The sequence below is a fragment of the Hippocampus guttulatus genome, chromosome 5 (genome assembly GCF_054856545.1).
Source record: "Hippocampus guttulatus isolate MCC_2025c chromosome 5, RoL_Hgut_1.0, whole genome shotgun sequence".
Taxonomy (NCBI): Eukaryota; Metazoa; Chordata; class Actinopteri; order Syngnathiformes; family Syngnathidae; genus Hippocampus; species Hippocampus guttulatus.
The window spans coordinates 22,237,905-22,265,629 of NC_141265.1; the positions used below are offsets into that span (position 1 = coordinate 22,237,905).

At 44.0% G+C, this 27,725-nt stretch overlaps 2 protein-coding genes across 5 annotated transcripts; one reads left to right on the forward strand and one right to left on the reverse strand.

The window, feature by feature from the left end:
• Positions 1-578: 578 nt before the first annotated feature.
• Positions 579-5,196, reverse strand: ccn1l2 (cellular communication network factor 1, like 2). 3 transcript variants are annotated; one of them, XR_015101035.1, is made up of 6 exons: positions 4,962-5,196; positions 4,637-4,850; positions 3,733-4,095; positions 1,795-1,997; positions 1,257-1,676; positions 579-1,088 (listed from the first exon to the last, which is right to left on the reverse strand). XR_015101035.1 is itself a non-coding variant. In XM_086112460.1 (6 exons), exons 1-6 carry the CDS (start codon positions 5,134-5,136, stop codon positions 1,377-1,379), a joined length of 1,224 nt encoding a protein of 407 aa, XP_085968586.1. In that variant the 5' UTR covers positions 5,137-5,194; the 3' UTR covers positions 579-1,376. The 3 variants fall into 3 exon arrangements, 2 of the variants coding, with proteins under 2 accessions (XP_085968586.1, XP_085968585.1); XM_086112460.1 differs by having other exon boundaries at positions 579-1,676; positions 4,962-5,052; positions 5,084-5,194; XM_086112459.1 differs by having other exon boundaries at positions 579-1,676.
• A 263-nt stretch (positions 5,197-5,459) lies between these two features.
• LOC147205534 (leukocyte surface antigen CD53) lies at positions 5,460-26,789 on the forward strand. 2 transcript variants are annotated; one of them, XM_086112551.1, is made up of 9 exons: positions 5,460-5,654; positions 8,545-8,616; positions 22,536-22,610; positions 24,190-24,378; positions 25,314-25,388; positions 25,469-25,570; positions 25,897-26,004; positions 26,102-26,185; positions 26,489-26,789. In XM_086112551.1, exons 1-9 carry the CDS (start codon positions 5,460-5,462, stop codon positions 26,558-26,560), a joined length of 972 nt encoding a protein of 323 aa, XP_085968677.1. In that variant the 3' UTR covers positions 26,561-26,789. The 2 variants fall into 2 exon arrangements, with proteins under 2 accessions (XP_085968677.1, XP_085968678.1); XM_086112552.1 differs by lacking the exons at positions 5,460-5,654; positions 8,545-8,616 and adding an exon at positions 21,525-21,822.
• Positions 26,790-27,725: the final 936 nt, after the last annotated feature.

Consider the following 27,725-nt stretch of genomic DNA (forward strand, 5'->3'; position numbering starts at 1 on the left):
CTGACATGCCTGCCATATTGCAAACTGGAGAAACGTGACATCATTATGAGATACACGCAGCCAGCCTCAACTTGGAAGCCCATCCACAGAGCATTTCTGTAGAATGAATGAATTCTGCATTAATTCCTCCATGCCATTTGGGTTGCACATTATGTGTGCAATGATTGAATTATTTTTATTCCTGTTCACGTACACATGAAATCAAGCCCGTTCTTTTTGGACATCTCGATCAATGCGGAAATGTTGGCGTACCAGACTCCTCCCTCTCCAGGCCCTGACATCCATTTTCTCTTCCTCTTATCCTCACAAGGGTCGCGGGTGTGCTGGAGCCTATTCCAGTTGTCCCTGGGCAGTAAGCGAGGTGCACCTTCAAGTGGTTGCCAGCCAATCGCAGGGCACACTTAAGTGGGCAAATAATTTTTCTCAATCACACTCACACCAAGGGACAGTTTAGACAAGAGTGTTCCATTAAGCTGCCATGCATGTTTTTGGAATGTGGGAGGAAACCGTTTGTAAAACCTACATGACAAATGAAAATCCATATTTCACTGCTTTACATCACTCACAAATTACATATAACCTTTGATGACTTTTTATTTGATATACAGGTGTGGACAGACACAAACAAAAAATTATATCACCAAAATCCTCACTTTTCCAGAGACGTCACATTTCTTCAACTATTGACATTGCATCATCAAATAGGGCATGCCATTACTAACACTTTAGATTGGTCAGTAATTTGTAAACCTAACGCCACATATGTGGCCGAACCACTAGAATAGAGTTGGGAAAAAAATTGTGACATTGGACGTTTGACATCAGCAGCGATATGCAAAATTCTTCCCAAAAAATGGTCAACTTCAACACACAATGGACGCAAAATATCACACCCCGAAAAATGAGGTGATCCCCAAACAAAATGATCACTCTGCAAATAGAGAATGAGTGAAGTCTGGATACGGTCGTATGTCAGAAATGGTGCTTTGGAGTGGATGACCCAACATCTTGAAACTGTATGACCAAATCATCCCCGTTTCATCACCAGTCTTCACATAGGTCTTCACGACTAGCCGTCGCATTACCATCTGTGGAAATAGAGAACGTGAACAAAAATGGACAAATAAATTAAAAGGGATAAAAATGAGTCCAAGTTTTCTGCCAACTGTCTAATAGAGCTGCACGGTGTGTTCTTCTCCGAGCTGCTCTTGTGGTCGAGAGGTGACACGCCACTCCTATAATGTGGACCAACTTACGTCATTGTGGCAGGAAGCTTAAAGTGCAAGCGTGTATTTTGTCAAGGGAGGGGATGCTCGGGTTGACGGGGTAAAATGGGTTGGTGCAAAGTCTTCCAGGCCAGACCTGATGAGTCAGCCTCAAGGCCTAAAGGTGTGAATGTCATTGTGGAGCCTAAGCAAAGGCCTGGAGGGCCGGCTGTGTGCACGACAGTTTTTACTGCAGCTGCAGCGTTGGATCCACATGATATTTCTGAAGAAGCTGTCACCGTCCAGGCAATGGAAGCGCAGCCGTACAGTGCGGGTAACTGAGGGCCTGCAGCAGCGGCCGTCGAGGCAAGATCCACAAGTGCGAGGGCGGTAGAGCTGTACTGTGGAGCAGCCGGCAAAAGTGATTTGAACTGGCTCCCGCGGGCGAACGGTTCTCTGGCACTGCTTCCCCTGCAGAGAACATACAGTTGAAAAATCACATTCTGGAATCATTTTAAAATGTAAACGAAGATCGCTGTCATCACTCGGTGAGCTTTCATATTCCTCACTGGGGTGCTTCTGTGCATACCTCGATTGCCAGAGGAAGCTCCAGGTGACAATGTCGGATCTGGCAAAGCCTGGTTTCTCGAATCAGCTGACAGTCTTGGTTGTGATTGGTGACTCGACTTGATATTCCCATCCCACATGAGGTGGAGCATTCTGTCCAGGCAGTGGTTTGTGGAAGACAGCTGGACTCCAGTAACAAATCAGGCATCGGGAATGTTGTTATCTCTGCGAGAGGGTAAGGACAGAGACCATTAAGTGGAGATTGTCTCAATTACTGGAGCTGTGCATACATTTTATGGGTTAAAGCTCATCAGCTGATATTTAAACGTACGGGAGGATAAAACAGAAGACACAGATGAAGTGGTCACTCCTTTGCAGCTGAACTGAAATAATTAAGCTAAGTTCAGCCGCGGGCATGCCGTTCGAGTGTGGGGCTGCTGCACGCTGTTACTCGTGAAATTTTGGTGAATGATGCAGCATGCATGCAGGCGGGGGAAGGACATGTCATGTATTTACACTGAACGAGTCAATCGATACTTTGCCCTGAGTGATTCAAACCGATTCCTCCTCACGGGAATACACTTGCATTGGCATCCCTTTCTGCACGCTTAGGGCTAATTTTCAGGCGAGCCAAATGAAAACAAACACACGTGTCCCCATTATCTCGACAGACTACACATAAAGTAACAGTAGCTCAGTAAAGATGACACATGACTGGGGGTCCACATTGCTGGCAGGAAGTCAGATTTGTTTCTAGTCAGGGGTGGACTCAGCCAAAGCTTCCCTTTGTCACTGATTGTGTTCCGATTGTGGGTAGATTTGTACGTGAAGTCGAGGTATAGAGGGGGTCCATTTTGGTGGCCTCAGTATTGCATCTTTGCTTTTTACAAACTCATCGGAGCTATTCACAGCCGAGTGTGAAGCCGTCGGAATGAAAATCCATCCATCCATGCGCCCATCCATTTTCGAATCCGCTTCTCCTCACAAGGATCGCGGGCGGGCTGGAGCCTGTCCCAGTGGTCTTGGCCAGTGAGCGGGGGACACCCTGAACTGGTTGCCAGCCAAGTGCAGGGCATGGAAGGAAAATCAACACATCCAAATCTGAGACCATGTTCCTCAGCTGGAAAAGGGTGGAGTTCCCTCTCCAGGCCCTGCCCTAAGCAGAGGAGTTCATGTGACTTGGGGTCTTGTTCACCAGTGAGGGAGGAATCAAACAGGGCATTGACAGGCAATTCAACGCAGCATCTGCAGCGATGCGGACTCTGTATCAACCTGTCGTGGTGAAGAAGAAGCGAAGCCAAGGGCAATCTACGTTGCCAACCTCACCTGTGCTCACGAGCTGCGGGTCGTGACCGCATGAACAAGATCGAAATCAGTTTCCGTCTTGTCTCAAAGACTCTTGCGAATGACTGTGTCCAATGCAGCGTGTCTCAGTAGGCGAACATGTTACAGAGTGAATGCGAACCTCAGGCCAGAAACGTGAACTGATTGAACGATTGGGTTCACAAATCTTTTGAAGGAATCCTTTTAGTCAACTGATTTAAAGAATTGATGTTACCATCACTACTTTCCGGCAAATATCTACTCTGGGCAAGATGTTGGAGTGCGCCAACATTTGGCTCACAGCTTCTGTTTGGTGTTCGATGCCGTTGAGGTCAAGGCACTCAAGTCCTTCCACGCCAAACTAATCCTAGCACACCGTTGTGGTCAGCACCCCCGCGACCCTAGTAAGGATCAAGCGGTTCAGAAAATGAATGAATGAATGAATTATTATAATTAATATACGGTACATTATCATAATATTTTATGATCATTAAAGGTGTATTGCAATACTTTTCCCATACCTTACACTGTTTCGCAGAACTGTTCTGATGCAGAATATATTGCAATTTTTTTTCCCTTGAAATTCACTATGTTTACGACCAGTAAAGGCATCAAAGAAGAACACTGTAAGCTTTACCTCTGAACATGGTCCCACCGGCGGCAGTTGGCTGGCGAGGCTGCGGGTAGGGTGGCAGCAAAGCACTGATGTGGTTTGGAAGAGGCTGACTCTCGGACGGAGGGGTGTGTGTCATTTCTTCGGGCTCCACTCTGATGTGGTTGTCGTCGTCACAAAACCACTCCTCGCAGCAGCTGTTTTCTGGCCGTGCCAACCGGGGCCGTGAACAGTGCAAGTTGGGCAGGGGCACTTGGTGAGGACAGAGGGGCATGCAGCCCACCACTCCATTCATACAGGTGCACTGGTGCTGGCAGCTGGGCTGGAAGTTCTCACTGTGCTGGTACAACTGGCCGTTGAACCCGCAGGGTAGACCGTGAGCCTCAGCTGGAAAGACAAAACGAGACAATGAGAAACAGGACTTTTCATTCTTATTCACTGGTGACAGAGTAGAGGGAAAACACTCCTTCTTCTATGTCCATATCATGCAGACTTGACTTCAAAAGTGCTCAAAAGTGCTTTGAACTATGTGCTCTTTTCATCCCCCTTAGGGAGTTTATTGGCAAGCAAGATAGCACATAAACTGCCCACATAGAGGACCAAAAGGAGACTTTGGGGTGGATCCAGACACTGGTGCAATCAGGTATTTGAGTTCCAGTTCATAAAAAAAAAAAAAAATAATAATAATAATAATAATAATAATTTGGACCACACCACTTTAATGCAGAACATTGACCAAGATTCTCCTTTCAACATTATCATATTTGTCAAAATGCTCCTTGATTCAGGAAATAATACACACGTGATATTAGTCTGCACAGGACTGAGTGAAATGAAAGTTTATTTGCTTTCAGCATGAGATTACAGAACAAGTGAATTGATGCGTAAAGCCTGATCACAGGCATCACCAACCCATCTGCACTCTCACCTCGGCACAGTCCTCTCTCGGGGTCTCCTCCAGCCCCGAGATGGCAGCGTAGCCCCTTGATGTGATCGCAGGGCTGAGCAGCGCTGCAGTCTTCATTGAACTGCCTGGCGCATATTTTACAGCAGCCGCAGCGGTCGCTCACCCAGCTGACACCCGCTGGACACACTGGAGACGAGGCAGCACAGGAGCACACAGGTGGGCATCCATCATCTGCCTAAGGAGCAGGGTCAGAGGTCAGCCAACAATTTACAGTACTGAAAGAAACGCAGTGGGTGTGGAATATTTGTTGGAAATCCTAACCAGAGCGCAGAACACAACAACTCACCATCACCGCAGTGCTGCAGACCACAAACAAGGTGGAAAAGATCCGGCGCAAACTAACAGTGCAGTAAAGCATCCTGGGTGCAGAGTTTGGACTAAGTTCGAAAAGAACGCGATTTAGAAGACAGCTGTGTCCAAAGTGGAGTGTTGTCTTGTTGGCCAGCTCTGGAGTGAGACATCCACAGGATCCTCGCAATAAAGTCCACCAGTCAGCTCCACTATTTGCCTAACTGTCAGCCCGGCTCGACCTCATGAAGAGGTTCCCCCCAACAGGGACTTGACTTATAGACACACATGGCCACACCCCCTCCGTAAGATCATCAGCACGACGGAGGCAGAAGGTGGGAGTGACAAAAATGTTTTCAAATCACTGTTTGACTTTAGCTTGTTTACACTTGAATCTGGATTGATGTCACAATTTAACCCCACCCTGTCAAATGTGTCGGTTACTGAGGTAACCCTGAGAGCTCGAAGAGCCATCTCGTCAAAGATGACTGAAGTCATGAAGGTCATAAAAACAACAGGTGTAATGGAATCACGAAAAACAACGCCACGCTGTGCTGTGGGACTACAGCTCAGGACATCCTGTGTTAGTCCATCCTCTTTCCGAACGGGCCACATTCCAGGAAATACAAGCCTAATCTCGAGTTCTCATGAGCTGCAGGAAAAAGTCAGCATTCACTTTGTCACCCATCGGGTAAGTGATAGAAATTCATCACCTGAAGCGATAGATCTATCTTTGCTCCTTTGGAGTGTCTGTGGTCCAGACGCGGCTAATGTGAGAGCGGTTTGCAGTCTCTCTTTACTGCTACCAGTTCTTTGACATTGGTTCAGTGTGTCTTTTCGCATCCTGTTGACTTAAACTGTTTGCTATTGAACTTGGAAGCAGCGGTTGACAAAATCACCTCACCACAAGATCAGAGTTTTTAGCCATCAAGGACAAAATACCAAACCCACATTAGCACATGAAAAGAAGCCCAACTAGTAAAACCTTGAGGGCGCCGATGCATTCAAACTTGTGTCTTCTAAGTTTGAGCCACTACACACCACTTGACTTCCAAGAACAGGTGCTGTCACTCAAGTCCAAAGTGGTTGTGTCGTGGTGGGACGACACACACCACAGTGCGCAAACTTACTTATTATACAAACAACCTGACAGCTGTGCTGAGAAACCACTGGGACGCTGTGGGGAAGGGGGGGGGGGGCTGGCTGGGGTGAGGGATTGATGGCCAGCACCTTGATAGCCAACAGAAGGGAGAAAGGCAACAGTCTACATTCTTTAAATTCCTGGCCCACAAAGGCAGGATGTGTGTACTGGCCATGCTGCGTCATGTCGGAGCAGAAGGGGAGTCGAAAAAAGGAGGGGGCTGGCAGGGGTGCCAATTTGGCAGCCTCCTGTCTGGCCATGCGCCAACCATTGTTTACGTGCTAGAAACCATATTCCCAAACATATGGAGGTCGGAGGTTGTGTGCTATTGATAAGACTGAACATTTCGGTGGGTTGACGTAGGGGCAGAGAGCATACTCCCGATATTTTGGTGAAACTCTGGATAAACGGACCTTCCACTTCTCAGATTCATATTAGTCCGTCAGTCTATTATCTTCTGTAAATTAGGACGCAGCAAAGAAAAAAAAACATTTATAACAGTCTGTACTCCACAGGGTGGCATTGCAGTTAAGATGGACACTATAAGCATTGCTCAAACAACAAAGCTAAGAGTGTCTTTTGCCCAATATCATTACAATTAAGCAAGCAAGTCGGTTTCACTTTCATCCATCCATCCATATTGAGCTAAAAGTAAAAGAGGACATGCAGAATGTAATTGCTACTTGCTCAAATGAACAAAACTCACATTTTACTCCAGCAACAATTTCAACGACTCATACGGTGTGATCTGTGCGAGACTGTGTGCTTGTACACGTTTGTGAGTCCCATGTCAGGACTTCACCGTCAGAATTGACATCTCTGACAAATTCCTCATACCACTTACAAAGCATGCACATCCTGTTCATACCGCACAGAGTATTAGATGTCATGGATGGTTGTGAGCATATTACATCATGAGTTGTGTCGTCGCATGAGCTTTTCAGGTAAATCAAACGGAAGAAATGGTCAACGAGTGGGCCTTCTGCTTGGGGTAGATGCAGGTGTGGCAGTCGGCTGCATTCTAAGTAAAAGGGGCAGTGGCAAGTCGTGGCCTGCGCATTCCTCCGCTGCATCTAATACAAGCGATGACAGCAGGGGAGAATAGAGCACCAGTCGTTGCACTGTTAGTACCATATTGGCCCGAATATAAGACGGCCCTGATTATAAGACGAGCCCCTCTTTTTCAAGACTCAAGTTTGAAAAAAGACTTTTTGAACACCAAATTAATTTTTATACAGAAAATTATTACAGTACATCTGAAACAAATGATTATAATATATTTGAGAGAAAAAGCATCTTAAAGTTTACACCATAACTTCTAGTTAACCTGGCCGATCTTCGACCCACTTTTCTCCAGATTGTCGCTACGTTTCTCCATTTTCTGTTATCTCTTCTATTATTTTCTTCTCTTTTCTCTTTTCTTTCTTACCGCTATTTTTTTTCTTCTTCGTGCTACCGCTATTTTTATTTTTATTCTTCGTGACATGGGTTCGCTTTGGCCTGGGGAGTCAAGTTCAGCATTTGCTTCAATGATATCTGGCGCCATCTAGCGTCGTGAATGGGTATAATGTCTAGACCCCGAATATAAGACGACTTATTTCAATGCAAAAAACACCGTCTTATATTCAGGCCAATATGGTAAAACTCGACGTCCTTTGTTTGGTCACATATCGGAAAGTAGGCTACAGATACTGATTACACCGAGGCGGAGTAATTTGCTAATTTATGACTGCTAACTTGATCATTTTGAAAAAAAGCAAGAAAGAAAAATAGAGTTCAAAAGAAAGCGCAACAAGATACTAAAAGTTCTTCTAATTGATCATCGGAGAAGCAGATTTGAGCTTTAAAGAAAAGAATTCTGCAGCCTTTCCCCTCCATGAATTTGAGGTTTCCTAAATGGCATCCTGCATATTTAGCACTGTAGAATAAACAAAGTGGCATTTCAAAGGAACTTTAGTGGGGCAGCTGCCGGAATGGCTGACTAACACACAGACTTCCCTGTTAGCAGTGGAGGAAAGGTGCCACCACTACAGAGCGTTGCCTGTGATTCAGCGAGGAAAATGTTATCACAGTAAATGCGTAAACACAAAATGTTCCAGGGCTCCTCTTCGGGAACTAGGGCGCAAACACATAAAAGCCCACTATGCCCCCGTGGTGACTTGAAAGTGCTTCACAACATATTAAAAAAAATGAAGTCACATTTGATCGAGACATGACAGCGCAGCTGGTGGAACTGTCACTAAAGAGCCGCACCTTATAGGTTGTATAATTTGGAACAACACTCAAATTCGCTGTCCAAAGCGTGAAAAACGCTGCACATATCACCGAGCTGTCATGACGTGAGCAAATCACGTCATTGCATGAGTGTGACCTCTTCAGACAGTATCAAAAGACGGACTTGTGTTTTGATTTCCCTTTTGCCTGCATGTACACTATCAAGTGTTGCAGTGAGCTGTGCGTGAGCAAGCAAGCTTCCTTCCCTCCCCTATCTGCACAGTCATCACGAAATGAGGTGCTGCTCTAAAATGTTTGTGCTGAAAATAACGGCAACGCTTTGTTACAGTTAGCTTCAAACATCCATCCATCCATTTTCCAAACCGCTTTATCCTAGCTTCAAACAATGTTTGTAAAAAACAGTTATGTGAATTTTGGAGCGTCTAAATATTAACCTTTTCGGGTACAGCAATTACTACAGTGAACAGCTTACCATCTTAGCAGGTTACAGGGTGCATGAAAGGGTTAAAAGTTACAACCAAATGGTAAATATTAATTGAATGATGTGGAAAACAACTGTAAATAGCACTGCGATTTATCCATTTTGTATTTATATTGCACTTAATTGGACGGTGTTTGTTTGTTTTTTCTTCTTTTTTCTGCCTACATTCTTGCTGCTGGAGTCTGTAAATTTCCCCAGTGTGGGACTAATAAAGGATATCTTATCTTATCTTATCTTATCTTAAATGTGATCTCTAAATGCTAACTATGAAAATAAATATTTTTTACTTACCCTACTTTTTGCGTGCAATACGCTCCTTGGCTTTGTATCACACATTAAAAAAAGAATAAAATACAAATAAATAAAATAACATTTCCGACTTAGAAGGGAGAATCATAGTAAGAAAACACACAAAATAGCAAGGTAAAACTGCAAGAGATGTAGTTATGGTTCCAAATGAAAACCCGTGATAGAGTAAAGTTGCTTTCACCAAACTGCGAAGCAGCGAGGGAACATTAAGTATAAATATTAAAGACAAAATCTAAATATTAAGTCTAAATGTTGAATCTATACATACGCATCCACTTGGACTGTAGAAGTTTAAACGTAGAAAAAATAATAATAATGTTGACTCCAAATATATATGTTAAATTTGAACATGAGAAATATTTAACTCTTTTGCAAATTCAAACTTCCAATAACAGAAGAATTGATATAACAAAAAAAAAAAAAACAGGTCAGAGTTGGTTTATAGACCCAAACAACCACAAAAAAACAAACAAAAAAAAACATTTTACCCAGGAAAATGGACAACTGAAAATGGATCAACTGCCTGAAAATAACGTTTGGGAAAACTTGAAGGATACTTTGAGCCAGCTACAAGGAAGGCTTATTTTCACAGGTGTGTCAGTTTGCCTTGCATAAAGGCAAGATGCTACCCTGATAATATGCATCCTTATCTGTAATAATGCCCATAATTATAGAGTGTGAACTCTCATCTGTTAAAATGTATATCAGTAACTTAAATGATAGAGGGGGCCACAAATCAATTGTAACTTGCTGATTTTGGAAGCAATTTTCATGCGGTTTGCTTTGTTGAAAACAACAGACGTGGCTCCAAAACACAAAAAAGGATGTGTTGAAAATGTTTCTTTGCTCAAAAATATATACTGGCAAGGAAATAGTAAACTGAAAAACAGCGATCAGTTAGGTTCATGAGACCCGCATTATGTTAATATTAAATAGATTTGATATTAAACTGTATAAATGTAATTTATAATTAATTTTGTATTTTATAAAATAGGGCTACTTCGTAATTGAAATGATTTAAGATATAGTACAGTATACACGCACAAGGCTAATGTTATATTCATTTTTTATAAGCTTGGTCTCACCCCCCGCCCCCCCAAGTTCTGCATCTGTACCCCTGTTCTTAAACGAATGAAGGAATTGGTTTTCAGCACAATTTGGTATTGGAGCCGGTCCACCTCACTATATGTGGATGTGGTGGAAATTTCCATAAACACTGAACTAATGAGAGGAATTGCCTCTGGGGTTTTAGTAGTCGTGTGGCGACTCAAAATAAAGGTTTCAACTGGGTTCCTGTATGTTGCATCACTACGGCTCCGTACATCACTGATGATCACCTTAAAAACATCTACAGAATTGTCACTACAGACTTGCCTTTCAGCCCACACGCAATGACATCATAATGTAAGCTGATGCATTAATAATTATTTTCATTTTATGTTTGAGGATCATATTCTTTCATGTTTAGATGACACAAATTACATTCTGTTGTTTAATAATTGCGTAGACATGTTTTTATGTTGATAGCTTCCGATTGGCTGTTGGACTAAGTTAAAGCAGGGAGTGATTTAGTTGCCGAGAAGAGTGTTTTCGATCGTACTGCGGTGCAGACGTTTAGAAGTCAAGCTACGTTCAAACGGATGTTCATCACTCCTTTTGCCGTTATTTAAAGTAGAGCAATCTATTCATAAACAACAAACCGCTCAACTTACAATACATTTGAAGCCCCGTACGCCCGCGCATATGGCTCACCCCCATTTTACACATGCAGAGATCAAGTCTGTTCAAAGTGTTACCTTTGACCCTTACCCTACATCTTAAAAACATCAGCAAAATCCAAAACATAACACTATGAAGAAAATAACTGTAAGCTTATGTTATATTATTAATGATCATTTTATGTTTGAGCATCATATTATTTCATGTCTAAGCAATTACATAAGCTTACATTCTTCCCCCTCCCACCAAATGTCCTCATTTCTACTTTGATCATTCAACTGTAGAATCTAATTTACAACAAATTAACAACATTGCACAGGGGTGGGGGCATCAGGGACATAAAATCATTTCAGAACAAAGTCTGTGAAACAGGACAGAAGCTTAACTTCACGGCGGCCTGGGCGTGTGAAGGAATTGGAACTTAAGCCCAGGGCTGCAGGCAGAGCTGTAGACATTTGGTCCACAACAGCAGATCTTTTGGAATGATGAGGTTGCAGTCACTGTCTTCATGGGTGCTCTCTGATGTCGAGCAGGATTGTGTCGAGCATCACATGGCACAAACTTCTTGCACCACTCACGAATATCTCGAGACAAGAATGGCCAGTAGCACAGTACCTGAATACGTTGCAGAACCTTCTCTGCTGACAAATGGCCTGCCACAGGATTTCTATGGAGCAGCTTGAAGACATTGTCCTGTAACTCTTGGGGTATGATAACCTGGTTAGACTGCTGACTTGGATTTTGGGTTATGGATTTTCCGACAGAGTAGGTCTTGGTGAAAGGTGAGCCTTCTGTATTCATGCCAGAGTGACTTCTCTGCAGCGGGTCTGTTTTTCATCCTCCAGTGAGGGGGTTTGAAGCCTTTGAGCTTCCAACTCATGACCTCTGCCAGGATCGGGACCTGCTCCTGTTTCTCCTGCAGTTCCAATCCACTGGTGGAAAGCTGGAAAGTAGGTGAGGAGGATCCTCTGGACTGTTTCGGAACCGGCTGATGGGGTTTTGGGTCTGGTTCCGGCTGAAGATCGGCGGTGCACACGTAGCTTGGTTTGCATTAATGGGCCTCGTAACGACATGAGAAGGCAGCCTGACGTCAGGAGGGGTGTGAGTGGTGTCAGACGGACTTGGCACTTCAGAACGCCTTGGTAATGAGTCTGCAGTCTGACATTGATTTCTTCTCTGTGGATCACAGTCGAGTCGAATGGATCCTGTGATGTACTATCAGCAGAATGATGGCATCTTGTATCCTCCCGAGAGTTCCTGCCGCATCTACTTGGGGAATGGCGGTGGTGGCGGTCATCATCAGAGATCCAATCACGTCTGCTTTGTCGGACCTCAGGTGAGTCTGGATGGTGCCTGCGATGGAATAATAATAATAATAATAATAATAATGCATTTTATTTAAAAGCGCCTTTCATGCCACCCAAGGACACTGTACAGACAATAAAAAATACAATGTAAAAATTAGTAAGTGAGATATTATATAAAAACAGGACATAAAATCATAAAAACATAGGAAATGGAATAGCTATGTGTTGTAGGCAATCCTGAACAGGTGTGTTTTTAGACGGGACTTGAAAGTGGAAAGGGGTGTGCAGTTTTGGAGGTCCGGAGGTAGGTTGTTCCAAAGCTTTGGAGCAGCGTGACTGAAGGCTCTGGCTCCCATGGTGCTCAGGCGGGCAGGGGGCACTGACAGGCGGAGGGAGGACGAGGATCTGAGGGAGTGAGAGGGGATATGCACCTGGAGAAGGTCGGACAGGTAAGGAGGGGCCAGGTTGTGGATGGCCATATATGTATATAGAAGCAGTTTGTAATTGATGCGATTTTGAACAGGGAGCCAGTGGAGCTGTTTGAGAACGGGGGTGATGTGCTGCTGGGAAGATGTTTTTGTGATGATGCGAGCAGAGTCGTTTTGAACCAGCTGGATTTTATGGAGGGACTTTTGAGGTAGGCCAAAGAGGAGAGCGTTGCAGTAATCAAGGCGGGATGTGACAAGACTGTGGACTATTACGGAGGTGGAAATAAGCAGTGCGGGTGATGGTGTTGATATGTGAGTGGAAGGTGAGCATGCTATCCAGGATGACACCCAGACTCTTGACCTGGGGGGAGGGGGACACTAAGGAGCTGTCGATGTTTAAGGAAAAACTGTTTACTTTAGATAAAGTGGATTTGGTGCCAAGAAGGAGGACTTCAGTTTTATTAGCATTTAATTTAAGAAAGTTTGTTGTGAACCATGTTTTGAGTTCAGAGAGGCAAGAGGTGAGGGAGGGGGGTGGGAGTATGGAGTTTGGCTTACAGGAGAGGTAGAGCTGGGTGTCATCAGCAAAGCAGTGAAAGTGGATATTAAATTTGCGGAGGATATGGCCAAGAGGCAGGAGGTAGATGATGAAGAGAAGGGGACCTAGGACAGATCCCTGTGGTACACCTGTGGTGACTGGGGAGGGCTTTGAGGTGAAGGATTTGAGCTGGACAAACTGAGTGCGGCCGGTGAGGTAGGAGTGGAACCAATTGAGGGGAGTGTGGGAGAGACCAATGGAGGAGAGTCTATTGAGGAGGATAGGGTGGGAGATTGTGTCAAAGGCGGCGCTCAAGTCTAAGAGGATGAGGATGGAGACTAAACCGGAATCAGATGCTATGAGGAGATCATTTACAATACGGGATTAGGGCAGTCTCTGTGCTGTGGCGGGGGCGGAAACCGGACTGAAAGGGTTCATAGAGAGAGTGAAGGGACAGGTGGGAGTGGAGTTGAGCAGCAACAGTTTTTTCTAGGATTTTCAAGATAAATGGAAGGTTGGAGATGGGGCGGAGGTTATCGAAGTTGTTGGGGTCAGAGCCATGTTTTTTCAGTGTGGGGGCGATAGCAGCGGTTTTGAAGAGTGATGGGACAATACCAGAAGAGAGTGAGTAGTGGATAATAGCAGATATGAGAGGAAGCAGGGAAGGAAGGCAGGATTTAACAAGGGATGAAGGGAGGGGATCGAGCTGGCAAGTGGTGGGCTTGGATTTGAGTATGAGGTTGGATAATTCAGCAGTCGTGGGTGGAACAAAACTGGAGAAGGAATGACAAGGAGGAGAAGGTTCAGATGGGGGTGGAGCAGGCAGGTTTTGATGGAGGTGGTGATGGATCTTAAGGATTTTGTGATTGAAGTGCTCCATTATGGAGTTGCAGGTTGCTGTGGAGTACAGGTGGAGGGGGAGAGAATTTGGTGGCCGGAGGATTTTGTTCATGACGGAGAAGAGAGTTCTTGAATTTCCTTTGTTGGAGAGGATGAGGCCGGAGTAGTAGCTGGATTTGGTTTGTGCAATTTGGTCCTTGTATTTAGTGATATGGGTAGTGTACATGTCCTTATGGATGGTGAGACCGGTTTTCTTGTAGAGTCGCTCAAGTTGGCGGTTTTTTGATTTCAATAACCTAAGAGCGGGTGTAAACCAGGGGGCAGATGTAGAGAATAAGGCAGTCCTGGTCTTCAGGGGGGCGAGAGAATTTAGAATATTTGTGAGGCAGGCATTGTAGTGAGCGGTGAGGTCATCCGGGTTTGAAAGGGCGTCTGGGGGCGGGGAACGGTCGATAATGGAGCAGAAGGTGTCAATGTTGATATTTTTGGTATTACGAAAAGAAATGAGGCGGGAGGTTTTGATTGTAAAGAGACGGAGTACGGTGTTAAAAGTGAGGAGGAAATGATCGGTTTCAGGAAAAACATCAGCAGTGGGATTGGAGGGGGAGAGGCCAGAGCAACAAACCAAGTCCAATGTGTGGCCTTTGATGTGGGTGGGGAAGTCAATAAGACAGTGTATAGCGAGGCTCTCCAGGTAGGATGTGAAGTCTCTTGTGAGTGGCAGGTCGGGGTTGTCCATGTGAATATTGAAATCTCCCAGCAAAATTAAATTTGGCGAGAGAGTGGATAAGTGTGTGATTAAGCTGGAAAATTCATTGATAAAATCGCTATGTGGCTTCGGGGGGCGATAAACTGTGGCAATGATGGTTGGCGAGGGTCCAGGGAGTTTAAACACCAGGCATTCAAAAGAGCTTGATGCAGGGACGGAGACAGGCAAGACTTTCCACTTCTCGCGGTGGATTACCGCGAGGCCTCCTCCACGGCCGTTGCCACGGGGACGGCAGATGTAAACAAAGCCGGGAGGAGTGGAGTCATTCAGAGCAGCGAAGTCGTTTGTTTGTTGCCAGGTTTCTGTTAAAACGAGGAAGTCAAGTTTGCGTTCGGCGAGGACGTCTTGAATGAGGCGTCCCTTGTTCGTGAGTGAGCGGATGTTCAGCAGTCCAAAGTTGACGGCGGAGGTGTCATGTTTGACGGCGGCAGTGCTGTTAGCCGACCTAGCCAGGCGGGCTACTGCATGGTAGTTAGTGTTGCGGCTGCGGTTTCTGGGAGGACGTCGAGAAGTGGACCAGGTTGAGTTGATTGAGCCAGGGTTTTTATAGTCAACATGTCTACGCGACCCGCGGTGAATGTAGCGACGTCGAGGCAGGCGAGCGATGTCAGGATGATGGTGCTCCGGCGGTGGAGGCTTCGGTACAATCCTCCGGATCCGGAGAAGATCCGCAACAGAATAGTGGAGCAGTCCTGTCACTGGATGATGGCAGAACGTCAGGAGTATCAGAAATAACCCAAAGGCGGCGAAGTTGTGGCGCCCCATGACGAGGGAGAAAGGCCGGTGCGGTGACAGCCGGTAAGTTTAAGCTACCGGCGTTAGCCCGTGGACTAAGTTACGAATTGGGGTTTGATTGGTCGGGTGAAGCTATGATTTGTTACATTAATCACAGTCCAAACAGTCCAAAACAGAAGGGCAAAAGAAAAATCTGAAGGAATATCTGAGCTTTGAAAAGTTTGGAAAAGTTTGGAGTGAGAAGCGGTGACATACACGCCAGCGTCCTCTCACCCCGGAACTCTGGAGTTTGACCGTAGCATCTGTCAGGTGAGTAGTAGGCTCTGGTTTGGCATTCATCTCGATGGTCGATGGAAAACGGTGACTGGCCCAGTGGTCAAAGCGCTGGCTGAGGTAAGTGTTCTCCTCCTGTAGCTGGCAGACGTCACTCTGTAGGTTACTCACTTTAAGTGTCAGTTGTTCGATTGCTTTTCGAAGTTTATCAGAAGCAGCATCAGAACATGTCATTGACACCTGGTCATAGTCATACAGATGTCAGCACTGTACACCTCAAGGCTCTCACCGGGCTTGTGGGGACGAGCATTGACATGGGTTTGGAAAAACGTCAGGGAGTGGTTAAGACCAAAGACATCCTGGAGCCTCTTCTTGACAGCCCCGTAGTCCTTCTTGACTGTGGGCGAAAGGCTATCCCAGTACAGAAATGCAGCCTTAGCTAACCTTGTTGGTAAAACTGAAGCCAGCACAGATGACATTTCAGTGGTTGGTCGGTCATACATGGCTTGCATGGACACCTCAAAACGTCGAGACCAGCTAGGAAAAGACACGGTCCCATCTCCTTTAAAAGCTGGTGGTAAATCAATGTTGAGGCGGCCTAGTTGAGTAATATTCACAGCAGCCATAGAAGCAGCAGTGGAATGAGCCACTTCAGGGGGTTGACTAACGGACGTCTCAATAGTGACCATGGCGAGCTCAAAAACGGTGAATAACGATGGTAATAATGTCCAAAACGAAGGTAGAGGGGAAAAAAAATCTAACTGCTGGAAACCTCAAAATCTCATCCAAAATGCTGCCTAGCAGCAGCCATTCAGTAGAGCGCAAAAATCCACGTGGCTAGCAAGATGACAATTAGCACGAAAAATCCATCCATCCATTTTCCGAACCGCTTAATCCTCACGAGGGTCGCGGTGGGAGCTGGAGCCTATCCCAGCCATCATCGGGCAGTAGGCGGGGGACACCCTGAACCGGTTGCCAGCCAATCGCAGGGCACACAGAGACGAACAATCATGCGCGCTCCCACTCACACCTAGGGACAATTTAGAGTGTTCAATCAGCCTGCCATGCATGTTTTTGGAACGTGGGAGGAAACCAGAGCACCCGGAGAAAACCCATGCAGGCCCGGGGAGAACATGCAAACTCCACACAGGGAGGCCGGAGCTGGAATTGAACCCGGTACCTCTGCACTGTGAAGTCGACGTGCTAACCACTGGACTACCGGACCGCCGCACGAAAAATCGTTGCATAAAAAGAGTCAAAAAGCCACACAAAACATACCATCCCACCACTGCCACCAATGTAAGTTGAGGGGTTTGTTGTTTTTCAGTGGATGGCTCTTTTTTACGAATGACAAAAGGAGAGATGGAATCCTTCAACGCAGTTTAATAAAAGAAGGGGAAAAAAAACGTCTGCACCGCAGCACGTCCGAGAACACGACCCCCGTAACTAAAATCACTTCCTACTTCTCTTACTTTAACAGCCAATCAGAACCTATCAACATAAAAAAAGCAATTATTAAACAACAGAATATAATTTAGGTATGCTTAACATGAAATAATATGAAGCTCAAACATAAAATGATAATTAATAATATAACATAAGCTTACATAACTAATACTTAAGATGTATTATTTGATGGAACATTCTTTTATCTCTCCCTACTTGTTTAACATCGATATCATGACAAAGAGCAAACAAATTAAGAGTAAAAGACAAAAATAAACACTTGCGCATTTTGAAGCAGGAACAAATGGATCACTGTTTTGAAGCTAGTTACAGAGCCGTAAACAATTGCCTGGGGTGGTGGTTCTTGAACTTTTTACTAGAAGTACCACTAAAATAAATACCTAGCTCTCCAAGTCCCACCATCACAACCAAAATTAAACGACAGTATCGTACAAAGCCTAAGTGTTCATAAATAATGGAGCACCGGTTTTATTCATAATTAACATTTAAAGAAGTCAACTTTAAAAAAAAAGAAAAAAAAGAGGCCCGCTAATCCAAAGACAGTATTTCTTGATTAATATAGCATTTGTGGAGTATGAATTAAGCAGAAAACCCCACCCATTTCTCAGAGGGTGTCCATTTTATGTTGTGCAATGAAACACTTTGTTTCCCCCCAATTTTGCTGCTGTAGACTGCAAATTTCCCCAGTGTGGGACAAATAAAGGTTATCTTATCTTATTTTGCCATTGTCTTGTCAACTGAAAATGAATATAACAGTTGCTCAGGGCTCAGGTAACGACCAATCACGAGCCGCGGCTTAGCCACCCCTGATTTAGAGTGTTCAATCGGCCTTCCATGCATGTACTTGGAATGTGGGAGGAAACCGGAGTACCCGGAGAAAACCCACGCAGACCCGGGGAGAACATGCAAACTCCACACAGGGAGGCCGGAGCTGGAATTGAACCCGGTACCTTTGCACTGACGACCGGGCCGCCCACATAAAAGTTGAAAAATAAAAACAATGAAAAAAAACTGGGCGGCAGGGTCGAAGGAGGGTCTGTTTGGGAAGTTGAATCTCAAATTCAGGAAAAGCGACGGGGTCAGCAGGGTCTCCAAAGGGCACGGGAGTTTGTCCAACCAGTTTTATGTGCTTTCTGGACATGAACGTTCAATCAGGTCCCTCGGGGGATCTTGTGAGGGGATGCTTTGGCAGCATGATTTACCAGACACCCGAGTGCGGACGGTTACGTACCTTTTCGGAAGCAAGTGGGCCTGGAAAGCCCGCTCTCCACCGTGGCTTGGCCCCGGTTTAAAACGAACAGTGCAATCAAGTTATGCATTTGCTGTGACGTACCTGGATACTTTGTGAGCAACGTCATAAGAGTTTGTTAACGTAATTCAGCATTAGATCAGTTAAAAACGAAACACAGACACATAGAGTCATTAACCCTTTCAGGTGACAGCGTTTGCTACAGTTTATCAGGTTAACAAATTACAGGTTGTAATTATTTGTGCATGAAAGGGTTAAAACCCTAGCAGCTTGACGCCACTAAGAAGAGGTGGGTTTTGTTTTTTTTCTGATGTAATATGTGCATTTGATGGTTAGTTCTGGCCATCGCAGTCGCAAGCACACATCCCCTGCAACGCCCCCCAATCAGTGATTACGTTTCACCACGGGACAGCTGCACCCCGTCGACGACTACATTTCAGTGCATGACAACCACAATCCCTCCGCCGCCAGTTCAAGTGATGGCCGCCATCAACGACTATTCCCGGGACGAATTTTGGTCCCAGCGAGTCCCAGGCGATGAGTCTGGATTTCCAGGACAACTGCTCCCACCAATTGACGCTGGATAAGCAGAAGAAAATGGATGGATGGATGGATGCTTCGAGATAATTACTGTGAACATGTGCAAAGAGTCTTTGCAGACTGAGATCAAATACTGATCTGACTGACATTGTGCCATCATGACCTGCCGCCCAGACGTAAGGTGGCTCATTCCAGCCAAGCTGGTGCTGACCAGAGTGAGCATTCCTCCACTATAGATGGCGGCAGATGATAGTCAGATCTTTCTAATGAACAAAATGAAAGGTGCGCCTTGGTCCAACAAAGGTCGGTGTTCAGTACTGCAGCAAGCACCACTGTCTCTCTCCTCTTTTACATCCAATTTTGCGACGACTGGAGTCAGGTAAGATTTCGGCCATTGCGCCGCCAATGCTGAGTGCTCACTGGCATCATTTCTCCTTTCATACAAATGACAGAAACTTAACTTCAACTTGAACGTTATGGACAACAATCTTCTAAAACTTTGCATGCATGTTTTCAGAATGTGAGAGGGAGCCAGATGCACAAGAAAAACATGCAAACTTCACATAATAGAGCCTTTGCTTGATGTCAAACCCAGAACCTAGACTGTGAGGCAGCGACGCAAAGCCTTTCGGCATATAGCATTTCAGTTATTTATTCAAGTGTGAATTGGTCCGGTGTGCTTGAGAACAGACCACTTCCGCATTTTATTCTGGTTTCCCAACACATCAGCGTCTTATGAATCAGCCCTTCCACTCTGATGTCATTGGACAAATAATGACAGACTAGCATTCACATTGTTATTGTGTTTCAAAGACAAATCATTTTTTTATTGTTTTAAGGCACTTCTCCTCAAAAGCAGTGCTATTCCAAGATGTTTTATGTTTGATTGATGGCCAGTCGTATCTGCAACAGCCAAGCACGGGCCTACTGAAAATAAAGTTCGGTACGTAAGCTTATGTGCGCCGAACACGTTTTGTGTTTGCGTGCGAGCATCCTGCGCATTTGGAATCTGCACGTTTTTGGGGGTGGCGTTGTGTTTTGTGGCAAGACATATCTGTAAAATATTCCCAAGTGTTTGTAAATAAAGAGAGCCAAGGACAACATCATTGCCGCCTGTGGGACCGAGAGGGAAACATAACACGGCCAGCTTCCTTTACCGGCCGGGACTGAGACAAAAAAAGGAGCAGGCTTAGCAAATTGGGAGCAAGGAAGTTGGAGTATTTTGAGTGGATTGAATTGTTTACAACTGCTGAACTGTCACCCAAGATAGCAGCCAACACAACCATCGCTCACCAAATTGACTATCAATGTTTAAACGGTTTTTTTTTATGTTGGAGGAGAAGAGCGCTTCCTCCTGTCTACTCGAAAGTAACCCTGGTGTAGAACAAACACACGCAAGACAAGCAGTGTGTTGCAATTTTTCACCTTTGGTCTGAATGAACCATAAAATTCATTATGAGCGTTGAAAAAAATCTTACAAAACTTCAATCACTCACCAACACACCAAAAAATAATAATAATTCAAAAAAATAGTACAAACAACCTACATCAATCAGAGTTAAAATGATAAATTCTAAACATTAAATATAATGATAAATCAGAACTAAGTTGATAAATAGAGAAATATATGGAAATATATCCATTATGAATACAAGAGAAAATTGACACAAGAGTGTCAGGGTGTGGATGTATATAATCCCGATACAAACCAAAAGTTGTAAAAATATCACGGTTAAGGGTAAAGTATGAGCCTTAATGGAGACTTCTTTCTTCTTACTTTTTTTCTTTTCTGGTTGATATAAAAATGATTTATTAGATACAATCACATAACGGGGTAGGACTAGATACGTTTTTTACTTCTTCCTACTCCCTTGAACATAATAACTGTGTTGAATGAAGACTGATTTCTTTCTTTTTACTATTTTATCTACCTTATTTTCTGTCAAATTATTACTGTATATGTTTTATGTTCAATAAACAAACCAATATGCAACATGAATGTGGACATCTCAACTTATGTCCACATCAACCTCGAACAACATCGCCTCATGATTTTGTATTTTATGAACAAAGCATTAATGATCTTAGTAAGTGGCGTAGGCTTTGTTGTGAGCGCTTCTATGAAAAGGAAAAATACCATCCCCATAAAATCCGTAATGCTTGGGCGATCCTTTGAATATTTTCAGAGGGCATCAGTAGAGATGTCCCTTCTGGATGTACTGCACCGCAGCTGTCTTGGAGCTCATTTAGAGCGTTAAGATTTTATCTTCTATATTTATCTTAGTGAAACATGATATTAATGTGTCTTACCAATGCCCATACTTTTTAATGTAAATCCAGCAGACTCTTTTTTTTTTCAGTGCGGACCCCTCCTGCGGTGAATTCAATTTAAAGTGAATGAGAGGAGCTTCTTCTATTGGGCAGGAAGCATGTTCCCTCCCACATTCGGGCAAACGTCCGTTTCAAACCGCACTGCTCTACAAAATTACCAAAACAGAAAATTCAGGCCCTGAGACTTTGTCTGCATCTGTGTTCAGGTGGACAGCATTAGACACCTTGATGAGAGCAGGCTTTTCACATTCCAGATGCGTCGAGAAATTAAAACCAGTCTGTTGTGTTTTGCTTTATTCCGTGCTGAACTAGCTCACTCATAGATTTTTCACCCGATGTTTAGAAAGAGGAAATAAGACAGTGCTGAAAAGCCCCATGAGGCACAGCACAGACCTCAGTATGAAGAGAAGGGGAAGTGTAAGCAGCAGCTGAGTTCTCAAAAACAACAGCAAAAAAAAAGAGAGAAAAGAATTGATCACTGTCTTCTAACAAAAAAGGTAAGCGTCTGTTTGTCTTTTTTAGACTATGAATTCGAGTGTCACATTGTTTGTGCGGCACTAAGCTACAGTCGTCTTAATCATTAGAAATGTGAAAATGATCATTGTCATTTTCGGTGTGTTGTATACTCGCTTGATATTTCGAAAGAAAATGAACACTCCAGCATGTACAGTCATCAAAGTAATGCTGAAATGGTAGCAATCATGACCAAAATATTTCTAATATTATAGTACAAGTTGTGATTATGATACTATTCTCCCTATTTATTATTTCATACTTTGTTCTAATGTTGTCAAAATTAAAATCATATACTCTATTTAGAATAACAACAATGCATTGACTTTTTGGACAATTTGTCTTGAAGATTCGGATAAGTTTGGCACCAGTTTTTACCTCAACTAATTGTAATAATTATAATACTAATGATAATTTGACATTTGTGGATCTTCACATTTGACCAAATCTTTTCAATATTAGCTTTGGTCTAATAAGTAAAATCGAAGACTAAATGTCCGAAATCCTTTTGAAACACAGCGTCTCTTTGTGAAAGACAGGAAATGAGATGAGCTAGAATCACTACCCACCCCTCCAAGTGTCACTGTCAATTTGTGAAGCCCAACTCAGCTTATAACACAAAACACTGTTCTGTTTTCAAAAAGCTTCTCTCTTTTTCTATTTGCGTTTTCACAATCTTTGTGACGTGTTTTAACAGAACCTCGCCACGATGACCCAAGGATGCCTCAAGTGTTTAAAGTACACCATGTGTGTCGCCAACTTTCTTTGTTTTGTACGTATGTCTCTGATTCATTTGTTCTGATGCCGTGATGCCATAAACGTGTCAAATGCAATCACAAACGCAACTTACCAAAGTTCATTATATTATTATTTTGTCATTTTCATTAGCGGTACGTTTGTACCCAAACCATTTTGGTACGAAACGACTAAACTAAATTTGCACCATTTTTGTTTAGAACTCAGTATTACGGGTAAAGTGCAACGTCAATGGAAATGCAACTATTCCACCTATTCCGGAGTGCAACTCTCATCATCACAAATGCTTATTTACTGTACATTTTTTCCAAAGGACCATTCAACAACATGCCAAACACTGTCGGTCTAAAAACATTCAAACATGAAACCTACACACTCTTAACATTAATGATGAGAGACGGAGCCAAAACTGCTTCAAGGGGGTGCATGGTAGACAGGAAATGTGACTCCTGTATGGAATTTGCATGTTCTCCCCGTGCCAGCGTGGATTTTCTCCGGGTACTCTGGTTTCCTCCCACACTCCAAAAACATGCATGGCAGATTACCGGTAGTTGATCAGTCAAAATTGTCCGTAAGTGTGACTGTGAGTGTGAAGGGTTGTTCGTCTCTGTGTGCCCTGCCAAAACGCGCCAGCGTTCACTCAACCCGAAGGTCAGAAAGAAACCACAGGGGAGGGAAAGAGGGAGAAAAAAAACCACGCTCGAATTACCCTCATTTTGAGGATAATTTGAGTGAGGCAAAAAAACTCCTGCACAAGCATATGACAGTTACAACAGGTCACAAGACATAAACAATGAAGACGGTGAAACAAGCGAATGTATGAGGGAGGGGGTGATGGTGGGGGACTAGCTTCCGTGCATATTTTCATCAGCGGAAGGTCGAGATAGCAGATGTTGTTTTGGTAGCAGGCTGCCCAAGAATTTGCCCAAAAATATGAATTGTGCTGGGATTTGAAGGTTCAAAAACGCAAAATTGAGTCAATATCCATCCATCCATCCATCCATTTTTTGAACTGCTTTATCCTCTCAAGGGTCGCAGAGCCTGCTGGGGCCTATCCTAGCTGTCCTCGGGCAGTAAGCGGGGGACACCCTGAATTGGTTGCCGGCCAACTCCAGAGCAAATTGAGTCAATATTTTGCAATTTAAAAAACAAACAAACAAACAAACAAACAAACAAACAAAAAAATTGGATATAGGCAGCCGTGACCACGTGTTTGATAGGTACAAGGTATAATTTAGCAACCACTTGCTTCAGTGTATTCACTGTGATGGGTCAAATGAAGAGGGCGACATTCATGCACATGACAACAAAAAGATGATTTTCTTATATGAATAAAATTACAGACTACAGTAAGTGAATGTGGCCAAAAATGACCACGAGGTGAATCGGTAGTAAGCTCAAACAATCTTAAGTGATCAAAGTGAGAACAAAATTTAAAACCCTCTCCCCAGAGAACAGTGAGGACATGTTAAACATGTAAAAAAGAAAAAGAAAACGAATCCCGTTTCCATAACTATTGAGGTGAGTGCAGTGGAGGAAGAGCATTTCCATGGAACACGTACTCCCCTACTGAAGTGATTGTTTTTCGGTGTCAGATGTCTGGCGTGGCCGTGCTGGGCTTCGGCGTGTTCCTGATGGTGAACTTCAAACTGACGGCACTCACACCTTCCCTGGCCAACTTTAATTTAGCCAACATGTTGCTGATCAGTGGCATCATCATCTCGTGTGTTTCCTTCCTGGGCTTCCTGGGAGCTCTGAAAGAGAATCGCTGCCTCCTACTGACGGTACGACACACATACTGGACGGAACTGTACTTTTTTTTTTTCAATGAACATTCAGATTTTTTTAATATTGCGCACTGAACAGCAGCGGATTGTCCTTCCGAATATCCTGTCGACATGCACTGTTGACAGAAGGGGTCATCCCGGCCAGTTCCCTGGGTTACATGTCACATTGTAAGCTACGAAGTGTCGACTCAACTGTTATGAAACCAAAACAATGTGCTCCCATCGCTTTGCAAAGTTGTAAACCGATTGAAAATGACAGCAATGCGATTTTGACTCATTTTAACTACTAAAAATGAAAATTAAATGTTTTTTTTTTTTCAGACTAGGTTTGGGCACCAGAAGATGGTAGTTTTTAGGCTAGCACGCGATTGGATAAAACACATTGAACAGGAATCATTCTTTCGCTGACATCAAACAATTCTCTGAAAACAGGCCACAGATGAGGAACATCTCTGAATATTGCCATCATTATCATGAATGCTTTCTGGTCCCCGTTTTTTTTTTCCACAGCAAGATTCAATCAATCAAGATTGACTATTTTGCTCTTGTTCCATCTGTCTTTTAAAAGAATTAAAATTAGAATGTCTTGTCATTTGCGGAGCTTGAAAAAAGTAAAAAGCCTATTTTGAATTTGACAGAGCATGCATTCCAAAGTACAGAAAACTACTGTACTTCCAAAGGGAGTAAAGTTAAGAGGCTACTAAGGGGGAAAAACAAAGCACATATACCCGGAAAATAAAATAAATACAGTCAAAGTATTGGTATTGCCCTTGTGACACAAGTTCCTCATCATCAATAAGGGTAGGGCAATGAAAGCAAGTCTAGCAGAATTTGAACAGGTTATCCATCGCAAATGTGGTATGTGATTCTTAAATGCAAATGGACGTAGTTGAAAGAGTGACATGAACATGCGTGTCCGTTTCTGCTGTCAGTTCTTCCTGATGCTCTTCTTCCTGCTGCTGGTGGAGCTGACTGCTGCGTGCTTGCTTCTCCTCTACGAACAAGACGTTAGGCCACACCTCGGACACATTCTGTTATCGTGTGCCATCCAAGTGTTATGCCAATAATCTACACTTCACTTCATTAGATTGCCAAATGGGTGGAGCGTGATCTGAATGACGGTTTGAAGCAAGCAAAAGGGAAACATCCGGATGAGTACCGCAGTGAGTGGGATCTGGTTCAGAAAACGGTGAGACACGAACATGAGCAGACGAAATTTACAAGCTGTGTCGGAAAAGGCAACCCGTAATTTGGGTTTGAAGTATCTTTTGTGACCCCAGTGCTGAAACCTTTCTGGCACACCGCATATCATAGTCATTCTCAAAATGTGGATCACATACCACTAGTTGTACACAGGCTTCTTCTCATCGGACACAGAACAATCACTTCCGACGTAGTTCAGCTTTATTTTACATATTAACTTAAACACATTTGTATTTAATGATCAAGAACCATTTGGTTTAAACTTTTATGTAGGTAACATTTTTTTTGTTGTTTTGTAACATTTTGTTCCAGTTTGATTGTTGCGGGGTGCACAATGTGTCAGACTGGGGAGATAATGTGCCAGATTCCTGCTGCTTTCAAGACTGCATCGACTCACAGATGCGACAGTACAGATCAACTGTATGGGAGCTCAACACATTACCATGTGACCAGTTCAGCATGACACTCAGTCCTTTCTTTTTCAGTTCAGTTCAAATCGTCTGCTTTGGGTTTGCAGGGCTGTTTGGACAAGATAAGGAGCTGGTTTGAAGAAAATTTCCTAAACACCGGGATTTCTGTTATTGTCCTCTGCATTATTGAGGTAAACAAATTTTATATATTATATACTGTATATCATATATACACACACACATATATATATATATATATATATATATACACACATCTATATCTATCTGTGTGTGTATAAAATATTAAAAAAACAGTGCACTAACCGCTGCACAGTAATTTTCTCCACAGAATTGTGAAAATAGACACATACACACCTATACACTGTACACTGAAACGTAAACAAACGCCGACTGACTGAGAGCATGGCTTAAGTTAAACATGACTAAAACCTACAGCACGGATGACCATGTTCGTCTTTTTTTTTTTTTGACAGGTCTTAGGGATGTGTTTTGCCATGACACTCTTCTGCCACATCAGCAGATCTGGACTGGGCTACAAGTTGTAGAACAGAGAGCAGCGTGTGTGTTTGCATTTAACAGTTTTCAATGTTTAGTTAGTTGCGTCCTTCCAAATACTCATGACTTGACTGAGCAAGACTGTTCATTAATGACATTTTCTAAATTGTGACTCATGACTTACGCATGTAGCTTGGATTTTTCCCAGTTTAATCAATTCAGTGTCTTCGTTCACATTTCCATGTACGTACAGAAAATAAACCTCCAGTTTGTCTCCAAGCCCATTCCCCCCCCCCCCCCCCCCTCTGTAATTAAGTACGCTTTATCACGGTGTGCGTGACGGGCTGTCGGGAAGAAAGGGCTGCCGAGTTCCAAATGCTGAAAAATGCAAGTTTTGTGCCCGCGGTTTACCACGGATTGGGGTTGCCAGCTTTTATAAATGAAAATAATGGACACCCACCACAGCATCTCGGCCCACACAGGTACGCCCCCGGTGTGATGGAGTGACCGTAAGTGTTATTTTTATTTGTGTCAAAATCTTTTTATCATCATAACAAATCGGTCATACATCAAACATATCGGTCTGTCGTGGTGAAGAAAGAGCTGAGCCAAAAGGTGACGCTCTCTATTTCCCGGTCGATCTACGTTTCTACCCTGACTTGTGGTCACGAGCTATGGGTCGTGACCAAAAGAACGAGATCCCGGATACAAGCGGCCGAAATGAGTTTTCTCCGCAGGGTGTCTGGGCTCTCCCTTAGAGATAAAGTGAGCAGCAGGATCATCCGGGAGGGACTCAGACTCGAGCCGCTTCTCTTCCGTGTCGAGGGGAGCCAGATGAGGGGGCTCGGGCATCTGATTCGGATGCCTCCTGAACGCTTACCTGGTGAGGTTTTTCCAGGCATGTCCACCGGCAGGAGGTCCCGGGGGCAACCCAGGACCTCACTGGAGAGACTCTCTCTCTCTCTGGCCACGGAACGCCCTGGGATCCCTCGGCAAGAGCTGAAAGAAGTGGCTGGGGGAAGAGAAGTCTGGTCTACCCTGCTAAAGCCGTTGACCCCGCGACCCGACCCCGGATAAGTGGTAGAAAATGGATGGATGGATGGATGGATGGATACTTCACCTTCTCATCGACTGCACTAAACTCTCATTTGATCAAATAATGCATTTGGTTTCACTGGCATGAGTTTGACATGCCCTCTTTACAATTAGCTTGAT